Source organism: Acanthochromis polyacanthus, chromosome 4 (genome assembly GCF_021347895.1).
Source record: "Acanthochromis polyacanthus isolate Apoly-LR-REF ecotype Palm Island chromosome 4, KAUST_Apoly_ChrSc, whole genome shotgun sequence".
NCBI lineage: Eukaryota > Metazoa > Chordata > Actinopteri > Pomacentridae > Acanthochromis > Acanthochromis polyacanthus.
Genome location: NC_067116.1, coordinates 16,655,982 through 16,676,419, shown reverse-complemented (window position 1 = coordinate 16,676,419; position 20,438 = coordinate 16,655,982). Strand labels below are relative to the sequence as shown.

At 39.5% G+C, this 20,438-nt stretch overlaps 2 protein-coding genes across 2 annotated transcripts; both read left to right on the top strand.

Annotated features, from left to right (window-relative positions):
* The first annotated feature begins 523 nt into the window (after positions 1-523).
* Positions 524-5,598, top strand: LOC110972858 (E3 ubiquitin-protein ligase RNF14-like). Its single transcript, XM_051946991.1, has 7 exons — positions 524-1,015; positions 2,054-2,184; positions 2,334-3,023; positions 3,930-4,008; positions 4,155-4,361; positions 4,874-5,046; positions 5,226-5,598. The coding sequence occupies exons 1-7, from the start codon at positions 862-864 to the stop codon at positions 5,352-5,354; spliced, it is 1,563 nt and encodes a 520-aa protein (XP_051802951.1). The 5' UTR covers positions 524-861; the 3' UTR covers positions 5,355-5,598.
* A 3,960-nt stretch (positions 5,599-9,558) lies between these two features.
* LOC110972859 (E3 ubiquitin-protein ligase RNF14-like) lies at positions 9,559-20,438 on the top strand. The gene is made up of 7 exons (XM_051946990.1): positions 9,559-10,006; positions 10,904-11,034; positions 11,184-12,041; positions 14,509-14,587; positions 14,732-14,938; positions 15,862-16,034; positions 16,214-20,438. The coding sequence occupies exons 1-7, from the start codon at positions 9,853-9,855 to the stop codon at positions 16,361-16,363; spliced, it is 1,752 nt and encodes a 583-aa protein (XP_051802950.1). The 5' UTR covers positions 9,559-9,852; the 3' UTR covers positions 16,364-20,438.

The following is a 20,438-nucleotide window of genomic DNA, read 5'->3' as shown; positions in this document are numbered from 1 at the left end:
TTCCTGTGAATGTAACATAATGAATCACAAACTGTAAAGTTAGCTTAAATTGCCCTGTTTGCCTGAGGGCTGTACTTTTCTGACTACTCTCTACACTGGTATTAGATTTGGATGTTTCTAGCACCACCATCAGGTCAAGTTTTCCATTCGGATACAACAAAACACAGTTTATTAAAGTATCCTTTCACTACAGAATAATTCTTATTTTTGTCTCTTGCTTAACTTTGCATATAAAAACATTCTAATAGATTTACTTGAAATACTTTAATCGTTCCATTGGGATAACATTACACCCTGATCATTTTACTATCAATGCCTTTCCTATGGCACCACCCTCAGGATGATTGTTACACAAAGCATTGTCAGTATATTTTAGTTGCACTTAAAGGTAAGACCAACATGTGTCTCTGTGGAAATGCAGTCAAGGTTTAATCTTCTAGTTAGATTTTCCTCAAGTAGTGGCCAACAGGGCTCCTCCAAAGTGACACAATAAAGCTTAAGGGTCTTGTTTCAGTACAACCCTCAGATCTCCACAACAACATAATAATCTGGACTATTATTAGATTATTGTAAATAAAGACTTGTCGGTCGTTTAATGACCTGCCTGGTAGGGTGAGTTTACAGTCCATGAGTTTATTGCACGTTGTTTCCTGGCATTGCACTGAGGTGAGTCAGAGGAGGGACGGACACGGATCAGGAACACACTGGAGTCACAGCGAGGACTAACAGCTACTTTATATTTTATATTTCTACTGCTTCTGTCCAAACGTCGACTACAGCAGGAATCTAAGTATTTAAAAGGACATTCAAACGAGCAGCTTCACCAACAGCCGAAGGTGAAAAGTGTCCAGGGGCTGGAGAATGAACACGGATCTGGAGGAGCAGGAAGACGAACTGCTCGCTCTGCAGAGTATTTTTGATTCGGACGAGTTCGTCCGAGATGAGTCGAAGTCTGCCGGAGAAATCCGAGTGTCTGTTGAGCTTCCTGCAGACTTCAATGTGGTTCTGAAAGAAGGTAAATAAGACAATTACAGAGTGTTAAATATGTTGTGTGGATAATATAAATATATTGTAATATAAAATGTAGTACTTTGATACTGCTCACATTATACTTACTGTATGATTTCCATGAATTGCTCCTCCTAAGCACATAGAATGATGTAATCTATGGCAACACTTTAACATGTAGCCAGTAGCCTTAATAATAACTGTAGATGTCAACAACTGCTTTCTGACTAGTTACATTTCTAAACCAACATATTGATGATAGCAGCCATTTTAATGAAATCAGTTTCTCAGACAGAATAAGAACTTTTAATTTTCTTTTTGTGGAAATGTAGACATCTGTAGACTAGCCTCATTACAGCTAGTCAACTTTTACCACTGACCTCTTTTCAGACTCGGTTCCACTTCTCTACAGTTCATTTTAGAAATGTTTGAAGTTCAAATTGACATAACTACAAGGTAATTACACTCAGTTGTAATTCTAATAAATGATATATCTACCTTTCAGTTCTCATTAGTCAAAATGTTTTTTTCATTAATAACAACCCTTCACTTGTCACTAGTGAAGATGTCAATTTTTGATAATCTGCATTCAAGACAGTTTTAACCCATAAGAACCCAGACCCATTTTTCCTTAAAGGAAAACTGTGTGGGATATACCACAGAGCAAGTGGACCACATAGACTGGGGCACTCAAAGTGCTTGTTACACTGGTGTCACTGTGGGTTCTTATGGGTTAAAATCAACAATTAGAGATTTCATTTGTTTCAAAATTTAAATAAAAGACTGAAAAATAACCTTAACAATAACAACATTGAAAGAAAAATCTGGCAATATTTGAGTAAGTTCAGTTTTTATGCAAAACAAACATATTTCTTTTCAGCTAATATACTTTCTCCTTGTATCTTGAAGCAGGATCGTTTCCCCATTTCATCTGTACTTTCCCTCCCCTGTCAAATACACTTAAATTGACAAAAAACAAAATAAACAATACTATCTATATTGTGTGGAGGACTTTGCTCATCTTGTGATGTTTTTCTTCCTGAAGGTGATTCTCTGAGGCAGTATGAGATTTCATTCCTCCCACCTCTGCTTCTGACCTTTGACCTCCCCCAGGACTACCCGTCCTCCTCCCCTCCCTCCTTCACCCTCACCTGCAGCTGGCTGACTCACCCACAGGTAAACAACACCAGCAATGTGGGTCAAATCAAACAATACTGGCCATCAGTACAGCTTTCCAGTGTGTGTGAGGGTCACTAAGACAGAGATAAATGCAGATTGCAGAGGTTCAATAAAGATGACATCACTTTATTTTCTGTCTCCTGCAGCTCCATGCATTGGGTGTTCAGCTCACTGATCTGTACCTGGCCACTGGGGGCGCTGTGGTGCTCTTTTCCTGGGTGCAGTTTCTCAGAGAAGATGCCCTGAAGTTTCTGGACATCCACAGTCTGCTGGAGCTTCCCTCAGATGAACACAACACTCAGCTCTGTGACCAGGACAAAGACAATGCTACACTCTCAGAACCAAATAATAATGAACACACTCCAGCGTCTGAACCCACAGATGAGCAACACTGTGATGTGTCAGATCCATGTGAACCACACCTCCTTGGACCATCCTGGCAAGTTCAGGAGAATCCTTCAGCCTCAGATGGGAGCAGCACAGACTCTCAGGGAGTTTTGACTTTAGACTCTCATCACCAGACTCAGACCAGAGATTCTTCTCCAAACAAACACCAAACCTCTGATCTCTCTATAACTCCATCACAAGCTCTCATGTCTCAGATTTTGATCTACAATGCATCTCAGAAACAGAAATTGTTTACCACCACCTTGTTTGACTGTGGTGTTTGTTTCATGAGCTGGCTGGGTTCAGAGTGTGTGCAGCTCTTCCAATGTGGCCACATCTTCTGCAAGGCATGTCTGGGCGAGTTCTGTAAGGTCCAGATAAAAGAGGGGAACGTCCGAGGCGTCACCTGTCCTCAGGCAGACTGTGGTGGCACCCCTACACCTGCACAGGTACAGTCTGTTCTATTTTCTTTTATGTATATGTATGCAGCTAAACATTAAGATGAGGCCTGCTTAAGAGACCTAATGCTGATTCTATTGGTTTGTATGCATCACTTCTTTCAGGCTACAAAATGTGGAGGAAATGACCATTGTGGGTCCGATATACAACACAAACTAGTGTATGAGCTTCAGTTTCTAATAGAGTCTGATGGTCCCTCAAATGGGACTGAAGGAGTGTGTATGCAAAAGTCTTATCCAGTTTAACACCTCAAGCCCAATGACATCCATTTATCTACAACTAAAATCCATTTTAACCCAAATCCATTCTTTTTTTGATTTAGGAACAAATGGTAACAGAGCAGCTTTAGGATAAATGTCATGCCATGTTTCGAAACTGAAAAAACTGTGAAAGGCTGAAACCTTTTGTTTGAAAGCTGGAAACTGAGTCAAAATGTTTTGAAAGATTGATCTACTTTTTAAGTGCTTGCATCATGTTTCGATCAGCTCAGTAAGATCAAAAACTATATTCTCCACAAACATTACTTTTTACTTTTTTCCTTCTTCATAGCTGTAGGACACATTTTAAAAGTTTCACATTTGTGTCTCTGTTGTTTCATAGTTCGATTACTGTTATTGTGTGTCTTAGCTTTGTGGAGCTTTACAAAGATGAACCTCATCCACATCTCATCCTGTTGGATCTCTCAGCAGCACAGAGTTGCTTCCACTGTTGGAGACATAATGTGGAATGAGCAGGAGATGTTGCAGAGAAAAAGCATTCATTTATGTGGATATACACACCATAATATATTTGGAATCAGCTCAGATATTGGTCTATTTAGTGAAAGCAAATCTCTTTTTCTCTTGGCATTTAAATTTGAATGAACTCTTCTGACCTCGTGTTCTCCTGTTTGGTAGGTGAGGAGTCTGGTAGGAGAGGAGCTGTTCAGCCGCTATGATCGCCTCCTGCTCCAGTCAACTCTGGACCACATGGCTGGTGTGTTTCTCTGACATTGTTGTTTTAAAATGTAAAACTGTATTCAAAGTCTTTGCATGTTGTCCAGTGTTTGTGGCAGAAATGCTGGTTTATGTATATTTTCCATGTCTCTGCTCATGTCTCTTCTCTTCTGTTCTTCCTCCCAGATGTGACGTACTGTCCTCGGAATTCCTGTGGTTCGGCTGTCATTGTGGACAAATCCAGCACTGCAGCAATGTGCTCCGTGTGCAGCTTTGCCTTCTGTGTCAAATGCAGAAAGACCTACCATGGAGCACAGGACTGTCATACAATGAAGACAGAAAAGGAAGAAATAATACCACAGCAAGGCTACGCCAGCCTGCCAAAATCTAAAGGTACACATGGATATACTGTCTGTAGCAGCAGTTTTTAGCTGCAGGAAAAATGTCCAAACCAAGGATCATTAAGATCACAATACTCAGTAATAAGTACAACAAGTGCTGTTTGAATATTTGACACCGAAACTGAGCCTTGTTACATAAGAGAGAATAAAAAGCTATTTATTCATCAGCACTTAAAAGCAGGACGCAGAAGAAGCCGGATGGAGATGTCCCAGTTTTAAGCCTCATGTCAATGCTGTGCTCTATTTTTGCATAAATGTAAATGTATCAGCCTTTGTGGAGGATTGAGGCTTCTTTTCATCTCTCACAAGTAGAGTTGAAATGATAATTATGAATGATCAGTGGATAATGATTAACTGATTAGTTGATTGATCGTACAGACAGTTACATGTTAATAGCAACAGTCCAGGGTCAAGTGTTAACTACAGAACCATTACTGATTGAATTTCAGTCTCTGTGGACACTGATGTGTCTGAAGCTGTTCTCTGTGTTGCTGTGTCTCTCAGAGGGGTTGAAGATTGTTTGGGATGACTATTCCAACGGCAGCAAGGAGAGGAAGCGCCTCCTGGAGGGAAGATACGGCCGTGACATCATGCGGGGAACTGTGGACATATGGTTGAGTGACAACTGGATAACCGACAATTGCAAGCACTGTCCTCACTGCTTCTGTAAAATACAGGTATTTATTTATCCCTTAGTTTCGACTCACCCATGCACAGAAACTCATGAGCTCAGATAGTCACATCTCTCCAAACACCCTTTAGCTGTTGGTTTAATATTAAAATTAATTCAGAGAGAATTTCTATTTCCATTTCAGTTGTGTTTCTGACTATTTTATGGTTATGTTTCGTTTTGCAGAAGATCAGTGGATGTAACGTGATGACATGCACGCGGTGTGACCAACAGTTCTGCTGGTCCTGCCTCACCAGACCGAAAGACTGGAAGAGCCATTTTCAGAACAGTGATTGTATTCAGTTTCCCATGTGACTTCATCACCGGATGGACATAAAGACTGATTTGTGAAAACAAGCATTATTGAAAGGTCTTTGAATCAAGATTCAAGATTCCTTATTTGCCATTTGTGCACAAATAGACAGTCTTGGCACATAGGAATTCTTGTGCAGGGATCTCTTGGATTTGAGTAAAAAAAAAACTCAATGAGAATAAAAAGTACAAAAAATTCCAAAACAAAACACTCTACACGAGCAATAAAAACTAAAATACAAAAACATGATAAATGAATCTGAATGAAACACGGATACAGAAATGGCCTAACAATTGTCCAGGAATATGTCAAGGATATTGCACATACACAAATGCTTCAGAAATAATGTGGACCAATGTGTTTCAAACACAGTTTATAACATTTGAGGTTATAAGGTCTTTTAGTACAAAAGTGAAATCATTTTCTTCATCAGAAATTTGAATTTGAAAACTGACAGCCATACTGTGTCATACTGTGTCTTGATCAGTAGAGGGCACTAAAAAACAAGAATGACAAACAACTTGGAGATGCTCACATCTAACATGGCAAGAGTTCACCTCGATATCAAATTAAAAATGTGCTTTATCTATCAATATTAGTTAATCTAACAATACTTTGGTGTAAGCTTTACCGTGGCAATCTTACTTCTGAAAATTTATATTACAAAAGGTAGAAAATCTTTAAAACTAATTGCCCTGTTTGCTATTTCTGAAGCAAATTGAGGATTTATACCAGGTGTACCCCCAGGTATAATTAGGACACTTGGTAGGGCTGCAGCTGAGTATACTGGCCGTATTTCTTCAAATAATTGGTCTACAAATTCAGAAGCACAGTGCCCAGAGCCTACACACGTGGACAAAATTGTTGGTACCCCTCAGTTAAAGAAGGAAAAACCCACAATTCTCACTGAAATCACTTGAAACTCACAAAAGTAACAATAAATAAAAATTTATTGAAAATTAAATAATCAAAATCAGCCATCACTTTTGAATTGTTGATTAACATAATTATTTAAAAAAACAAACTAATGAAACAGGGCTGGACAAAAATGATGGTACCCATAACTTAATATTTTGTTGCACAACCTTTTGAGGCAATCACTGCAATTAAACGATTTCTGTATTTGTCAATGAGCGTTCTGCAGCTGTCAACAGGTATTTTGGCCCACTCCTCATGAGCAAACAGCTCCAGTTGTCTCAGGTTTGATGGGTGTCTTCTCCAAATGGCATGTTTCAGCTCCTTCCACATATGTTCAATGGGATTCAGATCTGGGCTCATAGAAGGCCACTTTAGAATAATCCAACGCTTTTCTCTCAGCCATTCTTGGGTGTTTTTGGCTGTGTGTTTTGGATCGTTGTCCTGTTGGAAGACCCATGACCTGTGACTGAGACCAAGCTTTCTGACACTAGGCAGCACATTTCTCTCCAGAATGCCTTGATAGTCTTCAGATTTCATCGTACCTTGCACACTTTCAAGACACCCTGTGCCAGATGCAGCAAAGCAGCCCCAAAACATTACTGAGCCTCCTCCATGTTTCACCGTAGGGACAGTGTTCTTTTCTTCGTATGCTTGGTTTTTGAGTCTATGAACATAGAGTTGATGTGCCTTACCAAAAAGCTCCAGTTTGGTCTCATCTGTCCAAAGGACATTCTCCCAGAAGCTTTGTGGCTTGTCAACATGCATTTTTGCAAATTCCAGTCTGGCTTTTTTGTGAGTTTTTTTCAGCAGTGGTGTCCTCCTTGGTCGTCTCCCATGAAGTCCACTTTGGCTCAAACAACGACGAATGGTGCGATCTGACACTGATGTACCTTGGCCTTGGAGTTCACCTTTAATTTCTTTGGAGGTTGCTCTGGGCTCTTTGGATACAATTCGAACGATCCGTCTCTTCAATTTGTCATCAATTTTCCTCTTGCGGCCACGTCCAGGGAGGTTGGCTACTGTCCCGTGGGTCTTGAACTTCTGAATAATATGAGCCACTGTTGTCACAGGAACTTCAAGCTGTTTAGAGATGGTCTTATAGCCTTTACCTTTAAGATGTTTGTCTATAATTTTTTTTCGGATGTCCGGGGACAATTCTCTCCTTCGCTTTCTGTTGTCCATGTTCAGTGTGGTACACACCTTTTCACCAAACAGCAGGGTGACTACTTGTCTCCCTTTAAATAGGCAGACTGACTGATTATGAGTTTGGAAACACCTGTGATGTCAATTAAATGACACACCTGAGTTAATCATGTCACTCTGGTCAAATAGTTTTCAATCTTTTATAGAGGTACCATCATTTTTGTCCAGGCCTGTTTCATTAGTTTGTTTTTTTAAATAATTATGTTAATCAACAATTCTAAAGTAATGGCTGTTTTTGATTATTTAATTTTCAATAAAATTTTATTTATTGTTACTTTTGTGAGTTTCAAGTGATTTCAGTGAGAATTGTGGGTTTTTCCTTCTTTAACTGAGGGGTACCAACAATTTTGTCCACGTGTGTATAGTGATGCCTTAGGGTGTTTTGTTTAATTCAACCAACAGTCCAAAACCAAAAGATATTCCCTCTGTCATTAAAGGCTGAGAAATAGCAAATATTGTTGCACTTCTCTTGAGTGTTGATCAGTCAGTCGATCAGCTGATTAGATGTTGTCGTAGTCTTTGCAGCTCTAGTAATTCAGGAATCATTTTTCAAGGTACTTGCAAAGTCTACAGGAGTTGTCAGAGCCAGGATGATTGTTTTCCTTTTATTAATTTCTGTTCTTCTTGAGTTAACCCCAGCTAGTGGCTGAAGGATGGGGATAAAACATAGACTGTATATAAAGCTGGACGTAGCATCTGGATCCAAAATTGAAGCCCACCCGGAAGTGTCAAAAACTTGCAATATCACGCCGTCCACTAGGGTTGGCTCCAAAAAGCTTTTGCTCCATAGACCCCAATTCATTTTTGGAAAAAATAAAATTTGATAGACTGATTTTCTACAGCTCAGTATTTTTCCCCGTTAGTTTTCATGGTCAAAATGAGAGATCAGGTAGCCGATGTTAAAATAAATCAATACTGAATTTTAAATAAATCGTTATAGTTTGGCGGAGCCAGGGGGCGTGGCTATACTTGATAGACAGTCGCATTGACTGGTCCTGCCCCGAGTTGCTCTCCGGTCCAGCCTGTTTGATGACGCTTTTTACGTCACTGGCTCCAAAAAATCCAAAATGGCGACCAGGAAGTAGCAAAATCCGGGCTTCATTTTCTCAGCGTTGAAACCAACGGGTGTCGTCACGGTTAGTTCACGCCTGGGATAAAAACAAGGGAGGCTGCCAGGAAGTTGTGGCCTACCAGAAAGAGCTATTTTCACTGCAACTCACATTCGAGGCCTGTGGTCCTGTTCATTCTGACTTTACCTTTAACATCCCAAGCATTTTTGTTTCTGAGTTTTGAAGAAATGTATGTTACAATAAATAGTGCCTTATTTTAAAAACGCTTTTCCTGTGGACATTGTTTTCTTTTTTGGATGAGTTGAGCCAGACACTTTTGCACAGCCACCACAGTGGTTATATAGGAATATCCACTAGACGAGTTTTAAATGCAGCACATTTACTGTAATAACATCATCAAGCTATAAGAAAAAAGTGCAGCATTATAAATATAAGTGTTTTACATATCTAGGCTATACTACCTTACTAAGACTATACTTTAATTCTTCCAATGGGAAAACATTCCATTCTTTTTATAATTTTTTTTTTTTTTTTTACTGTTATTGCCTTTCTTTCACCACCCCTCAGGACAACTGCTACAGAAAGAATTGAGAGCATATTTTAGTTACATTTAGTACTAAGTTACTATGATGATTGATGAGCAAAGTGTCTCTACAGAATTGCAGTCAAGGTTCAATCTTGCAGTTACATTTTCTATAAGTTGTAGCTAATATTACTGACTGAAGCCTGTGTCTGTCTGAACTTACAGACTCCTCAGGCTTCATTTCCAGTGGTTGAAGCAGTATTACAGTTTTTTCAAGGAAAGGTACAACTACTACACACTGTAAAAAACAGAACACAAGTAAAAATCATGAGTTATTCATACTTCTTTAGTCAAAATACAGAACCTAAAATGTAAATTCTAAGTAAACAGAAGTTAAATTAGGAATTGCTGCAGAGTAGAGGCGTCCTACATAACTTACATATGATATTGCAAGATTAGTTATGCAGATAGAATTATGTGTTTGAGGCCTGATAATGTTCTGCTGTCTGTTATTTAACGCCCTGCCTGGTAGGGTGAGTTTACAGTCTATGAGTTTATTGCGTGTTGTTTCCTGGCATTGCACTGAGGTGAGTCAGAGGAGGGACGGACACGGATCAGGAACACACTGACTGGAGTCACAGCGAGGACTAACAGCTACTTTATATTTTATATTTCTACTGCTTCTGTCCAAACGTCGACTACAGCAGGAATCTAAGTATTTAAAAGGACATTCAAACGAGCAGCTTCACCAACAGCCGAAGGTAAAAAGTGTCCAGGTGCTGGAGAATGAACACGGATCTGGAGGAGCAGGAAGACGAACTGCTCGCTCTGCAGAGTATTTTTGATTCGGAGGAGTTCGTCCGAGATGAGTCGAAGTCTGCCGGAGAAATCCGAGTGTCTGTTGAGCTTCCTGCAGACTTCAATGTGGTTCTGAAAGAAGGTAAATAAGACAATTACAGAGTGTTAAATATGTTGTGTGGATAATATAAATATATTGTAATATAAAATGTAGTACTTTGATACTGCTCACATTATACTTACTGTATGATTTCCATGAATTGCTCCTCCTAAGCACATAGAATGATGTAATCTATGCAACACTTTAACATGTAGCCAGTAGCCTTAATAATAACTGTAGATGTCAACAACTGCTTTCTGACTAGTTACATTTCTAAACCAACATATTGATGATAGCAGCCATTTTAATGAAATCAGTTTCTCAGACAGAATAAGAACTTTTAATTTTCTTTTTGTGGAAATGTAGACATCTGTAGCCTCATTACAGCTAGTCAACTTTTACCACTGACCTCTTTTCAGACTCGGTTCCACTTCTCTACAGTTCATTTTAGAAATGTTTGAAGTTCAAATTGACATAACTACAAGGTAATTACACTCAGTTGTAATTCTAATAAATGATATATCTACCTTTCAGTTCTCATTAGTCAAAATGTTCTTTATTAATAACAACACTTCACTTGTCAGTAGTGGTGATGTTAATTTTTGATATTCTACATTCAAGGCAGTTTTAAAATCAACAATTAGAGATTTCATTTGTTTCAAAATTTAAATAAAAGACTGAAAAACAACCTTAACAATAACAACATTGAAAGAAAAATCTGGCAATATTTGAGTAAGTTCAGTTTTTATGCAAAACAAACGTATTTCTTTTCAGCTAATATACTTCCTCCTTGTATCTTTAAGCAGGATCGTTTCCCCATTTCATCTGTACTTTCCCTCCCCTGTCAAATACACTTAAATTGATGGAAATTAAAATAAACAATACTATCTATATTGTGTGGAGGACTTTGCTCATCTTGTGATGTTTTTCTTCCTGAAGGTGATTCTCTGAGGCAGTATGAGATTTCATTCCTCCCACCTCTGCTTCTGACCTTTGACCTCCCCCAGGACTACCCGTCCTCCTCCCCTCCCTCCTTCACCCTCACCTGCAGCTGGCTGACTCACCCACAGGTAAACAACACCAGCAATGTGGGTCAAATCAAACAATACTGGCCATCAGTACAGCTTTCCAGTGTGTGTGAGGGTCACTAAGACAGAGATAAATGCAGGTTGCAAAGGTTCAATAAAGATGACATCACTTTATTTTCTGTCTCCTGCAGCTCCATGCATTGGGTGTTCAGCTCACTGATCTGTACCTGGCCACTGGGGGCGCTGTGGTGCTCTTTTCCTGGGTGCAGTTTCTCAGAGAAGATGCCCTGAAGTTTCTGGACATCCACAGTCTGCTGGAGCTTCCCTCAGATGAACACAACACCCAGCTCTGTGACCAGGACAAAGACAATGCTGCACTCTCAGAACCAAATAATAATGAACACACTCCAGCGTCTGAACCCACAGATGAGCAACACTGTGATGTGTCAGATCCATGTGAACCACACCTCCCTGGATCATCCTGGCAAGTTCAGGAGAATCCTTCAGCCTCAGATGGGAGCAGCACAGAATCTCAGGGAGCTTTGGCTTTAGACTCTCATCAACAGACTCTTTCCTCCGAGACTGTGGTCCAAAACCAAATCACACAGACCTCAGATGTGATGGAGGCTCAAACAACCTTCCAAAACTCAGAGTTTCAGGCAGACCATCACAATGATCTCTCTTCAGCTGCAGGTCCACTGGATCCAAATGAAGAAGGAGCTGCTTCTTTGCCCGTCCACCCCAGAGATTCTTCTCCAAACAAACACCAAACCTCTGATCTCTCTATAACTCCATCACAAGCTCTCATGTCTCAGATTTTGATCTACAATGCATCTCAGAAACAGAAATTGTTTACCACCACCTTGTTTGACTGTGGTGTTTGTTTCATGAGCTGGCTGGGTTCAGAGTGTGTGCAGCTCTTCCAATGTGGCCACATCTTCTGCAAGGCATGTCTGGGCGAGTTCTGTAAGGTCCAGATAAAAGAGGGGAACGTCCGAGGCGTCACCTGTCCTCAGGCAGACTGTGGTGGCACCCCTACACCTGCACAGGTACAGTCTGTTCTATTTTCTTTTATGTATATGTATGCAGCTAAACATTAAGATGAGGCCTGCTTAAGAGACCTAATGCTGATTCTATTGGTTTGTATGCATCACTTCTTTCAGGCTACAAAATGTGGAGGAAATGACCATTGTGGGTCCGATATACAACACAAACTAGTGTATGAGCTTCAGTTTCTAATAGAGTCTGATGGTCCCTCAAATGGGACTGAAGGAGTGTGTATGCAAAAGTCTTATCCAGTTTAACACCTCAAGCCCAATGACATCCATTTATCTACAACTAAAATCCATTTTAACCCAAATCCATTCTTTTTTTTTGATTCAGGATTAAGTGATAACAGAGCAGCTTTGGGATCAATGTCATGCCATGTTTCAAAACTGAAAAAACTGTGAAAGGCTGAAAGTTTTTGTTTGAAAGCTGGTAACTGAGTAAAAATGTTTTGAAAGATTGATTGATCTACTTTTTAAGTGCTTGCATCATGTTTCGATCAGCTCAGTAAGATCAAAAACTATATTCTCTGCAAACATTACTTTTTACTTTTTTCCTTCTTCATAGCTGTAGGACACATTTTAAAAGTTTCACATTTGTGTCTCTGTTGTTTCATAGTTCGATTACTGTTATTGTGTGTCTTAGCTTTGTGGAGCTTTACAAAGATGAACCTCATCCACATCTCATCCTGTTGGATCTCTCAGCAGCACAGAGTTGCTTCCACTGTTGGAGACATAATGTGGAATGAGCAGGAGATGTTGCAGAGAAAAAGCATCTTTGACATTTCTGACATCCAAGTTCATTTATGTGGATACAGACATCATAATATATTTGGAATCAGGTCACATATTAGTGGAAAAAAGTTTTTGGACTCCCTTAAAATTTTACACAATCTCAAATATTACCATGAAATATTTGTGGAAAAACTTTTTTCTGTTTCAAAAGGTGTGGCTGCATTAGACAGACACAAACAAATACAGATGATATGTTTTTTTTTGTTTATTGTTTACAAGAAAAACTAACAAAACTAAGTTCTTGACAGTTTCAATATGTTAGTTCTCAACATTGTCGCTATCAAAGTCGACAAACAACAGAGAATGTGTTTAAAACTGAACAAAAAATAAATAAACCATCACACCATTAAATTAATATTTCGTAGTCCTACCATGAGCAGCAGTAGAGCTCTAAACCTGGCTGGCATGTTCCCCACCAGCCTTTCATGCTGTTGAGGGGTAATCTGGTCCCATTCTTCTTGAATTACTGATTTTATTCTTCTACATTCTTTGGTTTATGCCTTGAAACAGACCTTTTGATAATCCACCACAGATTTTCAATGGGGCTCATGTGATTGAGCTGAACACTGGATACTGTTCTCCTGCAACCAAGTTCTACTGGCCCTGGATGTATTCAAGTGGCAATATCTTTCATGAGGGCTTGGAGTATGACACAATACTTTGCAGAGTCTAATGTGCCATCACAGACAGATGACCAACACCAGCAGCAGTCATGCATCCCCAAACCATGGTACTGTCTCCACCATGCTTGACAGTAGGTACTGTACATGCTGGATGTAATGCTTCGCCTGGCCTTCTGTGTACCCTCACATTAGCAGGAGGAAGATAAAGCTGGAACTGGACTCATCTGACCACAAATTTTTCTTTCAATTCCTGGCTGTCCAGTTCTTGTGTGCTTGGGTCCAACGATGCAGGGCTAACCTCTGTCTCTCATTGATGAGGGGCTTCTTGACAGCCTTGTAGGACCTTAAGCCATGATCTAAAAGTGTGGGTGGAACACTGGAAATCAGTTTGGTTTGACCACTGTGGCTGAAGCTCCTGTGATGTCTTCAGTGGTTTTCCTGCACATGTGTATCAGGATGCGGTCATTTCTTGCTGAATAAACCCTTGGACACCCAGATCTTGGTTTGTCTTCCAAGCTGTTGGTTCATCTGTATTTCTGCAGAGTGAATCCAACTGCTGAAAGACTGCATCTGCACTTCCTGTCTATCTGGCAGCAGCTGTACTCTTCCTGACTGAGAATCTGTATCTTCAGGCGTATATTTTCCTTGTTTTAACCATTTTTGTCTCTGAAGAACTTTCAAATGTGCTGGCTTTACATAGACACGAAGCACGGCAACAAAAATAGTCTTAATAAAGAGCACGACCTTCATTAGTGGATCACTGGTACCACAATAACCCAATACTCAAAATTTATTATGTATTTTTAATGGAAACAATCCATTTTAAGTTTTTAAAATCTTTTTCAGGATTTATTTAGTATTTGGTTTTGACTGTACTAAAATAAATTGCACTTGAAGACCTGCATTAAGAAGAGTGATTCTTAATGCAATATTTCACAAATGCACGGGGTGTTCGAAGACTTTCCTCCACCCCTGTATATTGAAAATCTCTTTTTCTCTTGGCATCTGAATTTGAATGAACTCCTCTGACCTCGTGTTCTCCTGTTTGGTAGGTGAGGAGTCTGGTAGGAGAGGAGCTGTTCAGCCGCTATGATCGCCTCCTGCTCCAGTCAACTCTGGACCACATGGCTGGTGTGTTTCTCTGACATTGTTGTAAAGATGTAAAACTGTATTCAAAGTCTTTGCATGTTGTCCAGTTTTTGTGGCAGAAATGCTGGTTTATGTATATTTTCCATGTCTCTGCTCATGTCTCTTCTCTTCTGTTCTTCCTCCCAGATGTGACGTACTGTCCTCGGAATTCCTGTGGTTCGGCTGTCATTGTGGACAAATCCAGCACTGCAGCAATGTGCTCTGTGTGCAGCTTTGCCTTCTGTGTCAAATGCAGAAAGACCTACCATGGAGCACAGGACTGTCATACAATGAAGACAGAAAAGTATGACAAAATTCCAAAGCGAGGTTTTGCCTGCCTGCCAAAATCTAAAGGTACACATGGATATACTGTAGCAGCAGTTTTTAGCTGCAGGAAAATGTCCAAACCAAGGATCATTAAGATCACAATACTCAGTAATAAGTACAACAACAAGTGTTGTTTGAATATTTGACACCTAAAATCAGCCTTGCTTCATAAGAGAGAATAAAAAGCTATTTATTCATCACAACTTAAAAGCAGGAAGCAGAAGAAGCCGGGTGGAGATGTCCCAGTTTTAAGCCTCATGTCAATGCTGTGCTCTATTTTTGCATAAATGTAAATGTATCAGCCTTTGTGGAGGATTACGGCTGCTTTTCATCTCTCACAAGTAGAGTTGAAATGATGATTATGAATGATCAATGGATAATGATTAACTGATTAGTTGATCAGCAGTTGAACGGAATTTTAACTGGCACTTATTTAGATAACTGATAAATTTCAAGTGAAAATGCATTAAATCACTATAAGTGAGTCAGTAAGGTATAAGTTGTATGTAACTATTACTATTACCGTACTAATATTTTGAGTGAATACACAGTATTTTTCTGTACCTAAACTAAAGAGTATTTAACTTGTCCTGAGTAAACTTACGGTGAACTAGATAAAACTCTGAATCACCATGGTGCAGTAGAAGAACTGTGGTTTTAGAATTAGCAGCTCTGGAGCCTGGGTGACCCACAAATATTTATTAGTCATGATTTAAATCTTACTGACTCAGAGAGTCACTGAACTAGCACTTTAATTCTATGAAACATGAATTATATGAAATAGTTCTATGCAGCAGTGGAAGCAGATGACGTGCTGGCTCATATTGATCGATGTTAACAGCAACAGTCCAGGGTCAAGTGTTAACTACAGAACCATTACTGATTGAATATTCAGTCTCTGTGGACGCTGATGTGTCTGAAGCTGTTCTCTGTGTTGCTGTGTCTCTCAGAGGGATTGAAGGCTGTTTGGGACGACTATTCCACCGGCAACAGGGAGAGGAGGCGCCTCCTGGAGGGAAGATACGGCCGTGACATCATGCAGGGAACCCTGACTATGTGGCTGAGTGATGACTGGATAACCGATAACTGCAAGCACTGTCCTCACTGCTTCTGTAAAATACAGGTATTTATTTATCCCTTAGTTTCTACTCACCCATACACAGACACTCATGAGCTCAGATAGTCACATCTCTCCAAACACCCGTTTACTGTTGGTTTGATATTAAAATTAATTAAAAAAGAATTTCTATTTCCATTTCAGTTGTGTTTCTGACTGTTTTATGGTTGTGTTTTGTTTTGCAGAAGATCAGTGGATGTAACGTGATGACATGCACTCAGTGTCACCGACAGTTCTGCTGGGCCTGCCTCACCAGACTGGAAAAATATTCATATGATCACTTTCAGAACAGTAACTGTGTGCAACATCCCCCCGATTTTGGATACAGAACCTGATTTACACAGGTCTTTTAATGCGCATGGGCCAAAAAGTGAAATCATTTTCTTCGTCAGAAATGTGAATTTGAAAACTGACAGCCTTACTGTGTCATACTGTGTCTTGATCAGTAGAGGGCACTAAAAAACAAGAATGCCAGAACAACTTTAGCACGCTGGCATCTACCTTTACAAGAGTTTACCTTGATATCAAATTAAAAATGTGCTTTATCTATCAATATTTATTATCTAGTAATATTTTGCTTCAAATTTTACTGTGACAATCTTATTTATAAGTTGCAAAAGGATGATAATCTGTAAAACTGATTGCCCTGTTTGCTTTTTCTGAAGCAAATTTAGGATTTATTCCAGTTTGTCCTCCCCAGGTATGATTAGGATACTTGGCAAGGCTGCGCAGTATGCTGGCCGTATGTGTCAGTCAATCTTACAGTTTTTTGATCAATTAGGTAGTCTACAGATTCAGAAGTATAGTGCCTAGAGACTATAGTGATGCCTTCAGGTGTTTTGTTTTGTTTAACCAAGAACCAAAGATATTCCCTTTAACTGTCATTAAATACTAAGTAATAGCAAATATTGTTGCACTTTTCTTGACTGTGGATCAGTCAGTCGATCAGCTGATTAGATGTTGTCGTAGTCTTTGCAGCTCTAGTCCTTCAGGAAACACTTTTCAAGGTACTTGCAAAGTCTACAGGAGTTTTCGATAGGGAATACATGTACTGTTGTAATGTTATGAAGCTGTAAGACGAAAGTGCACTGTAAAATTATTCTCATTATAACCTTTGAGCATGGAAAGAATGCTGACTCGTTTACAGCCATAGATACTGTACATGTGGTTGTAAAGACTGCAGGGAAAGCCTCAAACTGCTGCTCTGCACAGTCTATACAACTTTTATTTCCCTTGAAACAGCAGCTTACAGGTAGTTTTTGGGCGTTAGGCATCCACTCATTCATTGATTTCCTGTTTTTGAAACGTCCCCCTCCCTTCCTCCCCTGTGCTGTCATAACACTGGAACAAAGACCAGAGTTGCATGTCCCCAGACTCCCTGCGGCATGATCGGAAATCTGCAGCTGTCTCTCATATTAAGCCAAAGCGTTTGTGCTCCTGTGTCTCTTCCAGGAAAAGTCCCATATCTCTGCACAGGGGTCATCACTTCCTCATGAATGTCTAAACAACTGTTTGCCTTACTGACCTGCGGTGCTGCAGCAGGGCCTGGAGGACTGTAACTCAGACTCCTACTGTGTTTGTGTTTGTGCAGCCTCTTGGTGGTTCCTGTGAGATTGAAGATATGACTGAAGAGGCTCACAGAAAATATTGATATCAAGGAACTTAATGCAGCAGTTAAAACATGCTTAGAAAACATACGAAGGCACTTGAGAAAAACAGGAACAAAAACTGACAAGTTGATTTGGTATGAAGAAAAAAACTGCGCTGTGATTAAATAATGCAGAAGTCTTGTTATGAGGAACCTTTCAGACTCACAATGCATTAGCTTTTGTATCAATCTGAGCAAGATTTGAAAGAATAACAACAGACCTTTTGCATCGAGGACATTTAACTTGTCATAGATAAGTGCAGCTGAGATAAATATTTTTATATAAGTGCTTTACCTGCCATGATCAGCAGCGTCTGCTGTGAAGACGTCTATCGTGCCATATGTCCGGCAGAGAATGTCTAAAATATTCCTCATTTAAATGTGCTCATACACTGGAACAAATGACTTTCTCAAAACAAGAAAAAATAACTTATTTCAAGGAACTTTTACCTTGAAATATGTGGAAAAATCTGCCAATAGAAGAAGTGAAAAAATGGCTTGGTAAGATTTCTTGAAATAAGATATGATATTTATAATATTGAGATCTTAAAATTAGTTGGGAAAACTTATGTTAAGCTGTATTTTACCACAATTGTCAAGCTTAGGTGTCTGAAAATGAGCCAGACATGCTAAAAAATAGCAGTTTTTCACTCAAAAATAGATTTTTGCTTTCATGTAACCTCCTAATTTGAGATATATTAAACTCATTTTGAGTTTTCTTGTAAAATTCAACTCAAAACAAGATAATTTCAAGATTGTTTGACTTAACAAGATATTTAAGATGCATTGTCTTAAAACAAGTCCCTCCATCTTATTGACATGTCACTTGTTAAGTGAATTTATCTTCAATTGAGTGGGATGAGACATTTTGACAAAAAATAAGACAAATAGACTTGATAAGATTTTGAGTTTTTGCAGTGTAGTGTACTAGAGAAGAAACCACTAGCAGCACAGACTGATCTCTTTCCTCAGCTGTTCCCCTAAAGATGTAACACCTATCAGTTTTTAATTGATTTGAAATTCATACTGAACTATGGGAAAAAAAAACCTGCTGCTGTGTTGAAGACTGCAGTTTGACAGTGTCACACATAAATCCATCATCTGTCAAATGAAATAACAGATTTGTCAAAGGTGCAACAGGTACTAATCCACATGGAGCTTTGCAGCAGGAGTTGATAAAGCTGTGATCATGTCCACACCAACACATCACGTTTAAAACACACAGCAGATGTTTGGTGTGTTCCTGCAGGATGTAATAAAAAGCTTCATTGTCACTGGAGGCCCCACCCCGACCCCTCCTGCTGTCTCCCATCCTCCTCATCCCCAGTCTCACCCCAACCAGTCAAGGGAGATGGCCACCTTCCCTGAGCCCGATTCTGTCGCAGGGTTTTTTTTACTGCCATGATAAAAGTTTTTTGTTCCTTCTTATCGTTGTGGACTGCTTGCTCAAAGGTAACCCTGAATTATTGGATTCTCTATTCTTTGTATAAAATTCATGTGAAGTGCTGTTAAAAGACATATGTTGTGAATTTGTGCTATGTAAATAAAACTGAATTAAAATGAATTAAACCAACAGCAGATGATAGGAAATATGAATTGCAGTTACATCAAAGTGCAGAGCTGCTTTTTAGAATTTCACATTTGCAATTAAATAAGATGGGACCGTCAGTGTGATGCATTTGCCCCTGTGGTATTGTGTTTTTGTTTTTTTTGTTTTTTTAAATCCTTCTATTTCCTGTATGATTTTGAAACTTTCCCTTTCAGGTTAGGTAGATCCTATGATCACTAAAATGAAGTATTTTGTTTTATTATAAAGTAGTTATGCCTCCCACCAACTGTGTTTTGTGTTATAATGTGCTGCTCTGCCAAAAAAAAAAAAAATGTCACACACTGCTTTTAACTTTGAATACAGCACACATTCACTGTGGCATCATTTCAATAAGCTTCTGCAATGTCACAGCATTTATTTCTGTCCAAAGATGCATTCATTTTTCACCATCTTATGTTGATGATGGGAGAGTCAGACAAAATCTTCCGTAGTACATCCCAAAGATTCTTAGTGGGGCTGAGGTCTGGACTCTGTGGAGAACAATCCATGTGTGAAAATGACGTCTCATGCTCCCTGATCCACTCATTCGTCATCTTGGAACATGTCCATGCCATCAGGGAAGAAAAACTCTACTGATGTAAAGACCTGGGGCCTCATTTATAAAACATTGCGTAGGATCCATACTAAAGTTTGCGTACGCCGATAATACGAAAAGGGCGTATGCCCCTCGCCCCTGATTTATAAAACTTTGCGTAAGCACAGCTGCATGCAATTTCTTGATAAATCACACACCAGCTGGAAGATTGCACAGGTGGACCCACCTCACATTCCGCCCACAACACACCCACATTTTACCATGAATGGTCAATGCAAAGTAACTCATGAATGTATCTGTATATAAATAAGCTGCTGATCCACGGCATTTTACCCAGCGCCGGCCGGCAGTCTTTTCACTGCTGTGCGTCAGGATGAATGAATCATGTGTTGACCCAGGCCACCCTGCCACTAAATTTGTTATGATCATGTCCGATGTACAAATAATTTGCACACTGATTGAATGTGCATTTTTTCGGTTCACATAGACAAATTCATTTTCACTCGGGAGTTGTGGTGTGAAGCATGTGTGCCTGCGTGCCTGTACAGGGCTGATTAATGGTTGGACGCTCATCCCATTCGGCCGCATATGGATAAATAAACAAAATTCTTTACTTTT

What these genes read in the sequence shown, in the direction of transcription:
- LOC110972858 (XM_051946991.1), top strand. Translation starts at nt 862, where the DNA reads ATGAACACGGATCTGGAGGAGCAGGAAGACGAACTGCTCGCTCTGCAG. An exon ending in CAATGTGGTTCTGAAAGAAG is followed by an intron (nt 1,016 to 2,053) that starts GTAAATAAGACA and finishes TTCTTCCTGAAG; the next exon opens with GTGATTCTCTGAGGCAGTAT. An exon ending in GCACCCCTACACCTGCACAG is followed by an intron (nt 3,024 to 3,929) that starts GTACAGTCTGTT and finishes CCTGTTTGGTAG; the next exon opens with GTGAGGAGTCTGGTAGGAGA.
- LOC110972859 (XM_051946990.1), top strand. Translation starts at nt 9,853, where the DNA reads ATGAACACGGATCTGGAGGAGCAGGAAGACGAACTGCTCGCTCTGCAG. An exon ending in GCTGGCTGACTCACCCACAG is followed by an intron (nt 11,035 to 11,183) that starts GTAAACAACACC and finishes TGTCTCCTGCAG; the next exon opens with CTCCATGCATTGGGTGTTCA. An exon ending in ACTGCTTCTGTAAAATACAG is followed by an intron (nt 16,035 to 16,213) that starts GTATTTATTTAT and finishes TTTGTTTTGCAG; the next exon opens with AAGATCAGTGGATGTAACGT.